General features: G+C 36.5%; 1 protein-coding gene across 13 annotated transcripts in view; it reads left to right on the plus strand.

Annotated features, from left to right (window-relative positions):
* Nucleotides 1-13187, plus strand: part of prom1a (prominin 1a) — an 85599-nt gene that overhangs the window by 60448 nt on the left and 11964 nt on the right. For all 13 annotated transcript variants that reach the window (XM_085469326.1, XM_085469323.1, XM_085469324.1 and 10 more), the window contains 13 exons: nucleotides 251-314; nucleotides 713-802; nucleotides 4618-4847; nucleotides 5230-5304; nucleotides 5486-5549; nucleotides 5916-6075; nucleotides 6495-6647; nucleotides 6867-6990; nucleotides 8080-8183; nucleotides 8934-9018; nucleotides 10734-10880; nucleotides 11913-11984; nucleotides 12794-12886. In XM_085469326.1, the coding sequence (XP_085325452.1) occupies nucleotides 251-314; nucleotides 713-802; nucleotides 4618-4847; nucleotides 5230-5304; nucleotides 5486-5549; nucleotides 5916-6075; nucleotides 6495-6647; nucleotides 6867-6990; nucleotides 8080-8183; nucleotides 8934-9018; nucleotides 10734-10880; nucleotides 11913-11984; nucleotides 12794-12886 (1461 nt within the window). The remainder of the gene's footprint in view (nucleotides 1-250; nucleotides 315-712; nucleotides 803-4617; nucleotides 4848-5229; nucleotides 5305-5485; nucleotides 5550-5915; nucleotides 6076-6494; nucleotides 6648-6866; nucleotides 6991-8079; nucleotides 8184-8933; nucleotides 9019-10733; nucleotides 10881-11912; nucleotides 11985-12793; nucleotides 12887-13187) is intronic.

Raw genomic sequence — 13187 nt, forward strand, 5'->3', positions numbered from 1 at the left:
CTCACCTTTTGTGCACGCAACACCTGCAAAGTTGCTTTTGAAAAGATTGTTCTCATACGGTGAAATTTCTCCAACAATCAGTCTCACTCTTATGGGTGGTATTTGCTGAAGAAACCAACTCCAACCAGATTCTCAAGTGGATTAATGAAATTGTGTAACACGGAAGTAGTTTGTTGGTGTCTAGACCAATAAAGTACTTTTGTGCAGCTATTTCTAAGACTCTGCTCGTCTCTGTGTTTCCTCTATGCAGCAAATTGAATACCTAATATCACAGTATGCCACGGCCAAGAACAAAGTCATCTATGACCTAGATAGTAAGTAGTTCTTCTCTGTTTCTCCAATAGTAAATTAGGTAGACACAAACAAGTCACTAAGTTTATACACTCAGTTGTGTAGCATGCTTATTATGTGAATTTAATGTGTCTGCTTTACTTGTTTTCACAACTGTGACTTAACTAGCTCCATAGGCAAAGTAGCAACTTTTAAAAAACATCTCTTGAGTATTCCTGCTACTTTCTTCTGGAGGCAGTTCTTTCCTAGAAGTTGTGACTTGCAAAAGCAGAGCCAGGATTTTAAGCTTTTAAATTAAAAACAAAAAAAGGAAGAAGTTATGCCTTGTATACTCAAACCATTAGAACACAAGTTTACTAGAGAACAAAATTGGGAACAAGAGTGACTTGGACTAACGTGTCTATGCTGATGTTTTCTACAGACATAGGTCCATTATTGGGTGGAAGAATACATGATCAGTTGGATAAGGAGGTCCGTCCTGCCTTGGACCAAGTTCTCAATATGGCTGGAGGTACAGTTGCTCACTTTTAATTTCCTCCTCTAGCTAAGATCTAAATATTGCAGGTTCTAAGCTACTAAATGCCAGCTACAGCTTCACTGCAAACATTGCAGTGCTGCCAGTTGTGTGATGAATACAATGTTTTTCCCTTAAATGTGTGATTTAAAGTGTGAATAACCTTTTTTTGGTGGAAATACAGGTTTAGGACTCGTTTCAGTATTTTCCTATAAGTAATAAGTCCTCCACCATATAATAATAGTTTCATTAATCCTTAATCTTTGTATTTTATGCTTTTTTTTTTTTTTATAAAGTGAAAATCGAGAGGGCCATTAAAGGTAATGATAACTTAGTAACTGACCCACAGTCCTTTGACCCTTGACTTTGTGAATTTTGACACCATTGTTGCTACTGTGATTCGTCCCCTTTGTTTTCTTCCTTGATGCCTACCTGAGCCCCGAGTTACAGTTCTTGAGTTTTTGATGAAAAATAAACAGTCAGTATATAAAAACTGCACTATGCTATATCTTACTTTGGTGACCACAGAGTGAAGAAAGTAGAAAGGTTTTTTTCTTGTGGGGGTGGAAGTATATATACATACATACTGTACATACATACATACATACATACACATACACACACATACATATATATATATATATATATATAATTTTACTATAAGGCATCCATACTTTAGATTCATGCTTTATTCCTTTATGTGAATGTCTGCTTCTGTTGTCACCAGGTAAATTGGACAAATAAATTCTCTCAATTTTCTTTCCATTTATGAATATAAATGGAAATGATTAAAAAAAATCCAGCCTAGTGCAGTTTTAAGTTCATGGTGTTTTGACAAAATCCCCAAACCCTTTATACTGTAACTGTGTTACCCCAGTGTGATGTGAGCATAAAAAACATGTTTGTGTAACCAATCATGTTACTTTTATTATTTATTTCTTTTTTTTTATTTGAATATGTAACTATGAGAGTACCTTGTTTTCTTTTTCTCTTGTTTTTTAAATTCTGAATTACAACTAGATGCTGTGTGGTAGAGGTGGGAATCACCATATATCCCACGATACGATATTATCACAATATTTAACGCACGATACGATATTATTGCAATTTTTTAAAATATTTTGCGATATTCAGATTCTGTACATAAAGGTAAACTTTATCAATATTCATTTTATCTAATAACAAAGTCTCACAGTTTTATTCAGTCAGTTTTATTGTTGACAAACTGAACGGTTTGTATTACAGTCTAGTCCAACTTAACTGAATGCAACCATCTGGTACAATTATAGCTATTCTAAACTATGCAATTTGTGAAAACTATGCAGCCCCTTCAGCAAATGAAGAATTTGAAAGTAAATTAAAACAAAATATAATTTTACATTAAATAAAAAAGTTTTAAACTTAATTAAAATAAAACATGTCTTAAATTAAAATAAGCAAACTGTCATGTTTATTGCTGCAATAAAAAAAAGTTAAACACATTTGGACAGCGAGGGAATGTCAGGATTCTTGCTCAGAAAAAGGAGCTGATCAACATGCTCTGAAGTCAGAGCATGTTCCAGTCCACAAAAACTTTTTTTGTAACAAAATATCGATTTCTGCTGTCCCTGTATCGATACATTATTAGCAAACAAAATATCAGGGATAGCTCAGTAGGTAAAGTGGTCGCCCCATGATCGGAAGGTCGGCGGTTCGAATCCACTTAACGGCTACCCTGAGGTACCCCTGAGCAAGGTACCGTCCCTACACACTGCTCCCCGGGCGCCTGCTTAGTGGGCTGCCCACTGCTTCACTGAGTGAATGGGTCAAATGCAGAGAAAAACAAGTAATTTCCCCATGGGGATCAATAAAGTATCCATTATTATTATTATTATTATTATTATCACGATACTACACAGTATCGATTTTTTCCCCCACCCCTACTGTGTGGATGTTTGACCCAAATATATAGGCTTGCACCACATCAGCAAGAAAAGATGAAAGATCTGTCAGTAAGCATGAAAAAAGTAAAGTTGGTAAAATGTTTGGCCATTGGCATGGCAGTGATTGTACTGTAATTTGGGTTTTTAATATTCATATCCTTTTGGGTTTCTGTTGGGTTTGAGCCAAGTTGTCAAAGCTTTTTATTATTCACTGAGAATGCAGAGTGTAACAAGATAGAAAAAGGGAATACAAAACCAAGAGATATATACTACTACAATTAAAAATGGTGCTTAAGCGTCCATCTATGGCTTCACAGTGTTGCTAATCGTGCCACTATGTGAGAGTGTATTTACCGTTTCCTGTTGTTCACCTTTTATGCCTCTGTTCAAGGATGCTAGTGTTTTTGTTTTCTTTATCCTGTTGAATTTTAAGCATCCTATGCAGGCTGCTCACAGACTCTATACTAACACTGGCTGCTGTCTTACAATGAACCCAAATGCATGGAAAAGCGTCATTTACTGAACAGCGACATCTTTAATAATGGCTCATATTATTCATAGCATTCCTGTTTGCTTAATGTTCGCCAAAAGCGATTCTGTTGCATGCAGTGCAGTTAACAGTGTAATTTTAGATGCTAGAGATTCACACTAGTATACGAGAACACTACAGACACACTCAAAATGTCAGACCCCATTAGCTTGGATGAGAAACTCAAAAGATATACTTGGATCAGGCCTGGGCTTTACTAGGGATACACCGATTGTGGAGTTTGGGCTGATAGTAAGGATTTCTTAGTATGTGCCTGGGAAACAAAGTACAGTTTTAATATCATTGTGCTTTATTTAAATAATTCATTGTTGCTGACTTTTACTTCAACTACATTATATTTTGAAACAAACATTGTACTTTGTACTCTATACCATAACATAACACTTGAAATGCTTAGTATTTTGCAGATGTTAACTATATAAAGTCACTAATATATAATGTTTTATTAATATAGCTAAAGTTACCTATTACTATATTAGCAATTTAAATAACCTCCAGCTGAAACATTAAAATGAAATACGCATTAATGTTTCAATAATTATGATCCAATGATTCAAGCAGCATAATGTGTTCTTTTGACATTGTAAGATTGTGATTTTAATTAGGTAAAGGGTCTTAATAGTTCCTTTACCACTTAGCAAAACAGTTATTTAATATGAAACAATTTTCTTTTCCTACGTAGTCCCATTTTACACATAATGCTTTTTATAACAGGGTTCAGGGTTGCACACAAGCATGAAAAATCATGCTATATCTGTTTCTAAGCTGTATTTCTGCTATTTCTGGTCAACCATTATGATTTCCTCTGGCCTCCACTGCCTTGTTCTGGTTACCCGATTTGTGTTACCAATACACTGTTTAAAAAAAGCAAAACAAAACAAACAAAACAGCTCCATACTTCCTCTTCACTGGTGAAATCAAAGGCTGTCTAATATCACACATTTACTGTTACAGTATTTTCCAGAAGAGAACTGAAAGATTCATATAAAGTATTCATGATTCTTTGAGTCATCTGAAGCCAAACCACATAGTAGTATCCAATGGGAATAGAGTTAATCGAAAAGCCCTACATGACAACTCCTTTAATTTAAAAATTTTCTTCAAGATAACTAGTGAAAAAACACCTTCATTTTTATTTTTCTGAGGATATAAGACAATCCAGCTGACTTTATTTACATTTTGGAAGAACATGTGACTGCAGCGAGAACAGTCCCAAAAACCACTGTTCTTCATTTTTACTTTTTAGGTACTTTGCTTTGGGCATTTCTCCTTTATTGGTTTTTCCCTCATATATTAAACCCAGTTCACTTGCCATGTCGCTTGTGGTCTTGTTATTTCAGCCATGCGAGAAACCAAGGAGGCCTTGGAGAGCGTTAATGCATCTCTGGAGGTGCTTCAGGATGGAACAGGGAAACTGAGCCTAAACCTGGGCCAAGTCCGGACCAGCATCAACCACACCCTAAATGACACTGACTGCCATGATGAAGACTCGGATGCTACCACAGCCCAGCTATGCCGCAACATTCGCCAGTCGTTGTCCCAGCTGCAGATCAGCTCAAATTTCACACGGGTACAAAACTGTAACTGTGGTGCTCTTTTTGGCACGTGTTTGCAATAAAATTGTTCACACTTAAAAATCAGGCTTAAGTACTTTGGGCTAATGGATAAGTTCAACGTTTTCTGCGTCTGTCTTAAAGTAATCATCTACCTTTCTATATTGACCCTAAAGATTATGCATTATATTAAGCATTAGAAATAATTGTTTTGTCCCATTGTTTCTCATGCAGTGTGCTGCACAGTGAAATACAGCAATAGAAAGGTTTAGGTTATTTTTTTAAGGAGTTATTTGAACTAGTGAAAAAAATAGATTTCTGAACAGCAATCAGGAATTGTTACATTTTGATAATTTCTTATTGCAAATACTTATCAAAGCTGTGTTTTTCACTTGTTAGCTACCCGATGTGAATGCACAGCTGGAAAAGATGAACGATGTATTGAAAACAGACCTCAGCGCTGTCGTTCAGAGGGTGAGCATGAACCACATTAATTGGAGTTTTTTTGTCTTCCAGTCTATTTTCTGATGTATTTTGTCAGTTTTCTTGTTTAGTTGTTCATCTTTAGTTCCTGATTTTTTTTTTCAAATCCAACCAAAGCCACAAAATGGACAAAGAAACTTGGTGTTCCTTCTTGTTTTTCCTCCTTTCACAGGGCTTCTCCTCTTTGAATGACACGCCGCATATGGTGATTGAACAGACCAGAAGTGTTGTTGAGAGTAAGTGGCTTTTGAACCGATGTTTTTCTGAAATCAAACACAAAAGTTAATAACTCTTGATATATGTTATTACAATAAGTGCTTATATAAATGAATGGATTTTTGTGTTCTCCTTGCACTCTCTGCGTTTCTCTTTATGTTTATTTTGTTATGTACTGTAAGTTTGTTTCTTGTAGCAAGAATGGGGCCTTTTTGAATTGCACAGATTTCACTTTAAACATTTGTTGATATCGTAGTCTAATTCAATGTTAAATTTAAATCCGGGTTAATATTTTTCCTAAAATGGTAAAACTGATGAATTTATTTATTTTTCAAGTATCTTTACACTCTTCATTTTTTCTGTTTTGAAAAAATGATTTCTCTCAGGTGTAACAAATTTGGTGGATAGCATTGGCAATAACATCAGCAGCTTTTCCAAGGCATTCCCAGTGCAGAGCTGCCTGTCCAACTTCACCATCTTCATTAACCATGTGCACGCCAAGATTGAAGACTACTACCCAGAAATTGACAAAATGGACTTCTACAGGTATTCTTCTTCACTTCACAAAGCATATCTGTGTATTTATAAGTGCTTTGCATAAAAGGAAAACCTCTAAGGGTAAAAGTAAAAAAAACATTTTTATTAAATAGAAACTATGATGTAAATGTGCTGAAACGAGGTAACTATATTAATGCAATATGCCTGATGTTTGACATTTATCTTGCTTTATGTTTTTTCTCTTTTCCTTTTTAGTAAGCTTTGTGTTCTATTTTCATTGTACCCATCCTAGTTTCTGTGCTTATGTGCTTTTTTGGCTGTATAAGCAAGTGGAGCAAAGCTCTCTTTCTCGAGGATGCTTTGACAGTTTGTTGATATAAACCACAGTGGGAACTGTGCTTATTTATATTTTGGTAAACCACCTTCTGTGAGATCTCTAATAGTTTGGCTTTGCCTGCTGCCTTCAGGTGGATTGGCTGCATTGCTCTTTGTTGCATGGTGGTCCTGGTCCTGGCCTTCAACTACCTGGGCCTGCTGTGCGGCACGCTGGGCTATGACAAACATGCCTCACCTACAACACGGGGCTGCATCTCCAATACGGGAGGAACGATGCTTATGGCGTAAGTCCAGTATGCAAAGTGTAAAAAGCTGCCACAACTCAGGTTTATGTTGCTATTTTACAAGTACAACTGTAGTATAACTGTACATGTTCTAGTAGTTTTTACAGTTATTAAAACTGTACTATGACAGACAGCTTGTTTCACTATAAAGCTACAGTTCACTGTGTTAGAATTGTACACATCAGCTGTACCACAGGGACTATTTGTTCTTCTCCACAGTGGAGTTGGATTTAGCTTTCTCTTCTCCTGGGTACTGATGGGAGTGGTGACCATCATTTTCCTGGCTGGAGGGAACATGGAGAAACTTGTGTGCGAACCATTCCACACCAAAGAGCTTTTCAAGGCAAGTCATGCAATGATAAGGGAGATAAAATGTAAACAGAGTGTTTTTTGATTGTGTAAAAGTGGATCCCACACATAAAGCATACAAAGGGCCCTGCTTTCAAAGATTAATATATATTATTAAATAAAAGTCCTACTTGAAGAGTAAAAGAAACATTCTATATATTTTTCTTTGAAAACTGACTGTAATTCATAGAAAAATCCAACGTGTGTATCTGTGTGTGATACAACTAAAAATGTAAATAGTGAACAAAGTGACAGTCTCACTTTAGCTTCATACATTCAGAAGTGAATATTTTCAGACACAGCACACTGTGATCTCTCTTCATTACCCACTGTGGTGAAGCTGAGGCCGGCATGTGCTTCGTCATAGTGTTTAGTTTTTGTTTTGGTGGTTGTGACATTTGGTGTAGATTAATCTGTTTTAGCTTTACTGGGCAGTCCTCTCAAAAACGTGTCCATGCATTGTTAGCAGTGCAGAACCAATGTGTCATTTTCATTCAGCTTCACTCCACCCCGAGTTATAATTCTGAGATCCCACAGTCTGGGAACCACTGGCACAGATAATTGTTAGTATAAGCACACTACATAAAACTTGGTGTCCCTTAGGTGGGCTCATTGGAATAGCATTTGCTACCAGTTGTCAAGGGCAAGCTGTTATGTGCGTTAAGTCTGAATGCATCTGCACTCAACCCATCCATAATTCAGAAGATCTAATTTTGCCTCAAGTTTAAAAAACAAATAAAGAAATGGGCAAAAAAAGGCTGAAATATTCTGCCATTTTTCTTAATTTATGGTGCATCGGCACTCATGAAAGAGAACGAAGTTTGTCAGATTTGGAGCGGGGTCTCTTAAGTAATTTATAGAAGTTTCTGCAAATGAAATTCATTTTCAGCATTTTCTTCTGTGCCTCCATGATTGCTCTTCTCGACTTTCTTGCCGCCTCAGTGAGGACGAACTGCATCGTGGATGATGATGTGCATTTGTTTCTAATTTGAATTTACAATAATGAATTTACTGATGGATTCATTTTGCTTCTCCATAGGAATTATTGATTATACATCCTGTTTCCTGCTCTCTAATTCACCAGGTTGTGGATACTCCATATATGATCAACCCAGAGTGGAAGAACTTCATCCCTGGCTACATGTACAACGACTCTGAGCTGAAGTTGACAACAGAGAGCTTATACAGGCAAAGAAAATGATTTTTTGTGTATTTAGATGACACTGTCATGCCATTATTCTCACACCCTTCTCCACCTGTCTTCTCTATATTTCATGCATACACTAGTTTACAACAATATGAATGATTTTTTTTCAGCAAGACAACCCATTTATCTAAGTATAGTCTGCAAAATTAATCGATGATGCTGTTTTTCATTTGGCTTAGGGTCAGACATCAAGCATGTGACTGAGTATCTTGTTTCCATTGATGGAAATGCAAATGAGAAAGAAGGAGAGGGTTACTATTAACCTGGCTTTGCTAATTAGGATCGTTTTTTTCTACGCTGTCTGCACTGCTTTTCTGCAGCCCCTTTCTTAGTGATTACACGAGCTTTCATCATCTTCCTGCAGTGTGATGCTGCACATTCTCAGTATACTGGGATGGCAGATTCATCGTCACCATTTTCAAACAGAATGTGTTTTCAAGTTTTCACACTTTATAAAGCAAGTCTAAGATATGTGGCTACCTAAATGCTTTCAAGGCATTTTTAGCTTTAATATATTTGCAAACATTTTAAGCTTTTCGTGAATAATACACTGTCTCTCATAAATGGACATATTAGTCATGTACTTCCAGTCAGTTTCACTTGGTGGCAGCAAATATTTTTACTATGACAGAAAGTTACATATTGATATTTCTCTTTCTCTCTCTCTTTCTTTTATTTCCCCTTTCTGATATTTCTGTGTGTATTTGTTTTCGTGTACTTGTCTTCATTAGTACTTGCAAAAAGAACCAAGGCATCTACTCTGCCATGCATCTGGACAAAGTCTTCAATATTTCCTCTTACCTGAACACCACAGTGGTTAGTAACCTTTACGTACTCTGTTGTAGTTATTATTATGATAGGATGCTGTCTTATAATAGCTGAGCAACTAAAATAGCTACTTTTTTTCTCCTAAAGTGTTATACACTTTACATTACTAGTTCATATAAAGATACATGATATTAACCTTTAATAGGACAAATTTTAATCAGCTGAAAAAGAATAACTCTGATGTTGCTCACATATTAGGGTAAAGTCAGGGTAATCTTTGTCCACGTGTAACATTTTCTCTCTTCCCTCCCACTCGCAAAACATGATAAAACAGCTGGATTAAAAACGACTCTACAGGAAATAAGGTCCCAGACATCTGCAGTCAAGGCTGCATGCAGTACTTCATTTGCATTACCTTATAAGTTCTTAGGTCCCAAACTAAAAGGGATGCTGACAGCTGATAATTTCAGCATGCTTTAGCCCTTAAGTCAGTGTATGCCTGTGTGACATTATATTGATTTAAGCCAGCCACTTCTACATTCAGCACTTTCCTGACACTTGGCACAATTGCCTTGACTCATTGTCGCCAACAGATGATATGTTCCATGCGGCTTCTGGATATTGTTCATTTTTCTTCATTAAAGCCTGAAAAACTTTCTAAAAGTCTGACACTTTTTATTCTGTTAATTTACCAATCATACAAGCTATAAGCAGCAAATCTAAAAAGCCCCCCCCCCCCCTATTGTGAATATACATCTATTCTAAGGAGAGCTTCCCTCATTTAAGCTAACATGCTTGTTATCACCATAGTAACCAAGTAATTTATCTCACTGTATAAATGCACAGCAGTTTCTCACATGGCTCTAGGTTGTATGCAGCATGGGTGCTAACTTTAACACCAAATGGTGACATGAAATTATATTATATAGTCTATGATATATACCTTTGAATTGATCATAAGTATTCACATTTCAAAATTCATTACAAAAAAAAGTTTTAAAAAAATTAATATTTTCAGGCAGTAAATGGGGGTGTCATTGGCGTATGTGGATTCAGTGTATGGAGTGTTGCACAGCTCATCTCTTTGTAGAATTTTCTATATTAAATAAAAGTTGTGCAACCCATCACATGCAGGACATTTCTAGTGTTATTGGAAACACATAAACATACAACCATGTCATCTGAGAACAGCTTTTATTGTCAGTATTTTTGGTCTGGTTGTCTTTAAAGTGCCACAAAACAACAACTTCTTTTTTGGTTGTGAAATTACATATTTCTATTCACGACATCCTTCACGAAAATCACACTTGCCAAGATATGTCTCGGTACGGCTATGGCTTTGCTTTTTGGGACAACAGTCCTTAAAGCATACAGTCCAGTGCAAGCAAAAGTACTCTTACTATTTAATGTTAAATGAAAGGATTATGTAGAGAAATGTATGACTGGGGACTGTAAAACAAAAAAAATCAAGAGAAAACATCACTGGTATATGTAGACTTCCATCCAAACCACATCTTTAAGATTTTGGGTCGCTCGTGTGCCAACATTTGTTTTGTGTTTTTGGAAGCCTTTCATTATTTTCATGTCTATACAGTCACAATACTGGAAATTTACTCAAAGTCCTAAGATTACCAGATTGTCTTTTTTTCTGATGTTATGTCAAGAAAATTGGAACATACACATAAAATATGCATGAATAACATTTAATATATACATTCTAGAACAACTAAACAAAAAAGTATTTTATATCTTTGTGTTAACAGTTCACAAAGGATGTGGTCAGTCAGCTGGACAGTCTTAAGATCGACTTGAGAGGCATAATCCTGTTGGAGGCAGAGGGAAGGCAGAACCTCCTGGATTTCTCTGAAGCAGGGCTGTCAGAGATCAACTACGCCGACTACCTGGAGGAGGTGACGCATCAGCACAAGCATACTGGAATGAGCAAACACATCAGCGGGAAAGAAAAAAATGTGCAACACAAATAAATCCCTTAAAATATGCATGAATGAAGGGGGAAGGGCATAATTGGATAATCAGGCACACAAAACCACGCAGGAAGTAGTGTGGTTTTGTGTGCCTGCAAGGGACAGGCCAGCATACACAACAAAGACAAGAAGCAATACACAGAAGGAGACACACACAATATTTGTGTAAAACAGCTACACAACCAAGGTATTTCTTTGTGATTACTAGACTGAATTGTTCTGTAGATGCACCGGTTTATCTGAGAAAGCACAATCCAAGTAGAAAGAGTGGGGAGTCAAATAATAATGAATTGTTATAAATTCTTACATAATTACACACAAACATATTTCAGCTGTGCTTTAATGGTGTGCTACCAGAAATAGCTCACTTCTGTGGGCGCAGTCTAAGAGGCACCTCCACTGCTGTCAGTTAACATACAACAGGCAGCCATGCTTCGCCTGATAAGAGCTTCAGTGTGATACAGAACAGTGGGTTTCGTCGAGGACCACTGCAGCTCAATTATCCAAAGGTGATCCTGCCAAGGCAAAGAGGATGTAGGAACAGGCAGGGACTTGGCATTTCATGTCTTGTCTAACACAACCCGTCAGGTTCACTTAGAATTATTTCCCCAGAGTGACTGAAAATAAAATAAAAAAAGCTTTAAAGACTGACTGATACTCAACGCACACACCCTGCAAAAGTCAAGCTGACACATTTTTATGTGCAGCATGTCTCTCTGCTGTCTGTTGGAAATAATATAAGTGACAAAAAGTTATATTAAATAGCTTTCTAGCGGTCTAATTGACTGGAATCTGTGCAGTTGAAAAGCTGCTACAGAAGAAACTACAGGATGAAGGTGAAAATGTAGCTAAAAGAAAAGGAGTGGACAAAACAACATCTTTAATTTAACTTTGCTACTATAAAGGAAAACAACCTTACTTTTTATATTTTGTTCTCTTTTACTTTGATGTCTTTAGGTGAATAAGGGGGTCACTGTAGTGGATCTACTCTCATTTGCCAGAGAACTGGAGGCCCAGACAGACCTGATGGTAAGAATCTGACTTTTATACAAGCACCCAGTAGTGGTTGTATAAAGTGTTTTCTTTTGTGTGCACACTGATTTAATTTGCTTATGTACTTACAATGCCACAGGAGCACTTGATGGCAAAAAATGAAAAGAAAATACGTGTGTTCTTGCTCTCTAAGCTCTCTTTCAACGGCTCTGCCTGAACAAATAAAAGCTCTCAATGATGTGTGACTGCCGTCCATTGCATTTAGGGCAGCACAACATGCTCATTCACTTTCAATTTCTAAGTCCATTAGGGTCCTGTAGAAAGATGGAGTTTGTAGTTAGTTGATTTTAGAGAAAGGGGCTTTTAAAGAGATTTTAATCTAAAGGTCCCATAAGTTTGTTGTCCTGAAGTAAACCCAGCTGTTCCGTAAATTCAATAATTTGATTCCTCTCCTGGATGAAAGGGATAAAGAACTATATTCTAATGTACTGTTATATAAAAGGCAAGGAAAAAATTAAGAATGTATAATATATGTGCTTCAATTCCATCTAAGCCTTTGATATATTTATCTTAATATATTTCAAGATGTATATGTAATATATTTCATGTTTCTCAGGTCTTTGTCTGAATTTCTACGAACATTATTGCTAAGGATTGTCTTATTGCATTGGAGTCACACTGGGTTAAATATGTACACTTGGGTTTTAAGGGGTATTTATTATTTTCTTCTTTTTTTTGGGTTGTATGGAAGCCCCAAACGCAATTTCATTGTTCTTGACAATGACAATAAATAAATAAATACTAAATACTAAATACTAAATTGTGTGGTTGTTTGTGCGTTTCAGCCCAAAAGTAATCTGCAGTCTGCTCTGAAAGGCCACGTTAGCACTCTGCGGCAGATCCACAGGCAACAGATCGTCCCAATGGAGCAATCCATGGTAATGCCCTACTGTGTTTCTCTGTTTACTATTGAGATAGCTATTTCTGTTTTCTGCTTAGATTCATTTAGTTATTCTCTTTGAGGAAAGATTCGTCCTACATCATTTCAAAACTATGTGCCAGTGGTTGCTGATTTAATTTGCATTAATTTGGTGTATTCAGTTGTCATGGTTGTTTGTCTGCCCCTCCCTTCAGACAGGAATTGATATGACTTTCAGGTGAATTATAGAAGTGATGTATTAGATGCATTTATTGGTGTGTGTTTATTTAAGTTAGTTTTAGTCAGTAAGTATTACAAGC

The sequence above is a fragment of the Copadichromis virginalis genome, linkage group LG2 (genome assembly GCF_057382275.1).
Source record: "Copadichromis virginalis isolate Kocher_CV1m ecotype Utaka linkage group LG2, C_Virginalis_male_GT1.1, whole genome shotgun sequence".
NCBI classification, from domain to species: domain Eukaryota; kingdom Metazoa; phylum Chordata; class Actinopteri; order Cichliformes; family Cichlidae; genus Copadichromis; species Copadichromis virginalis.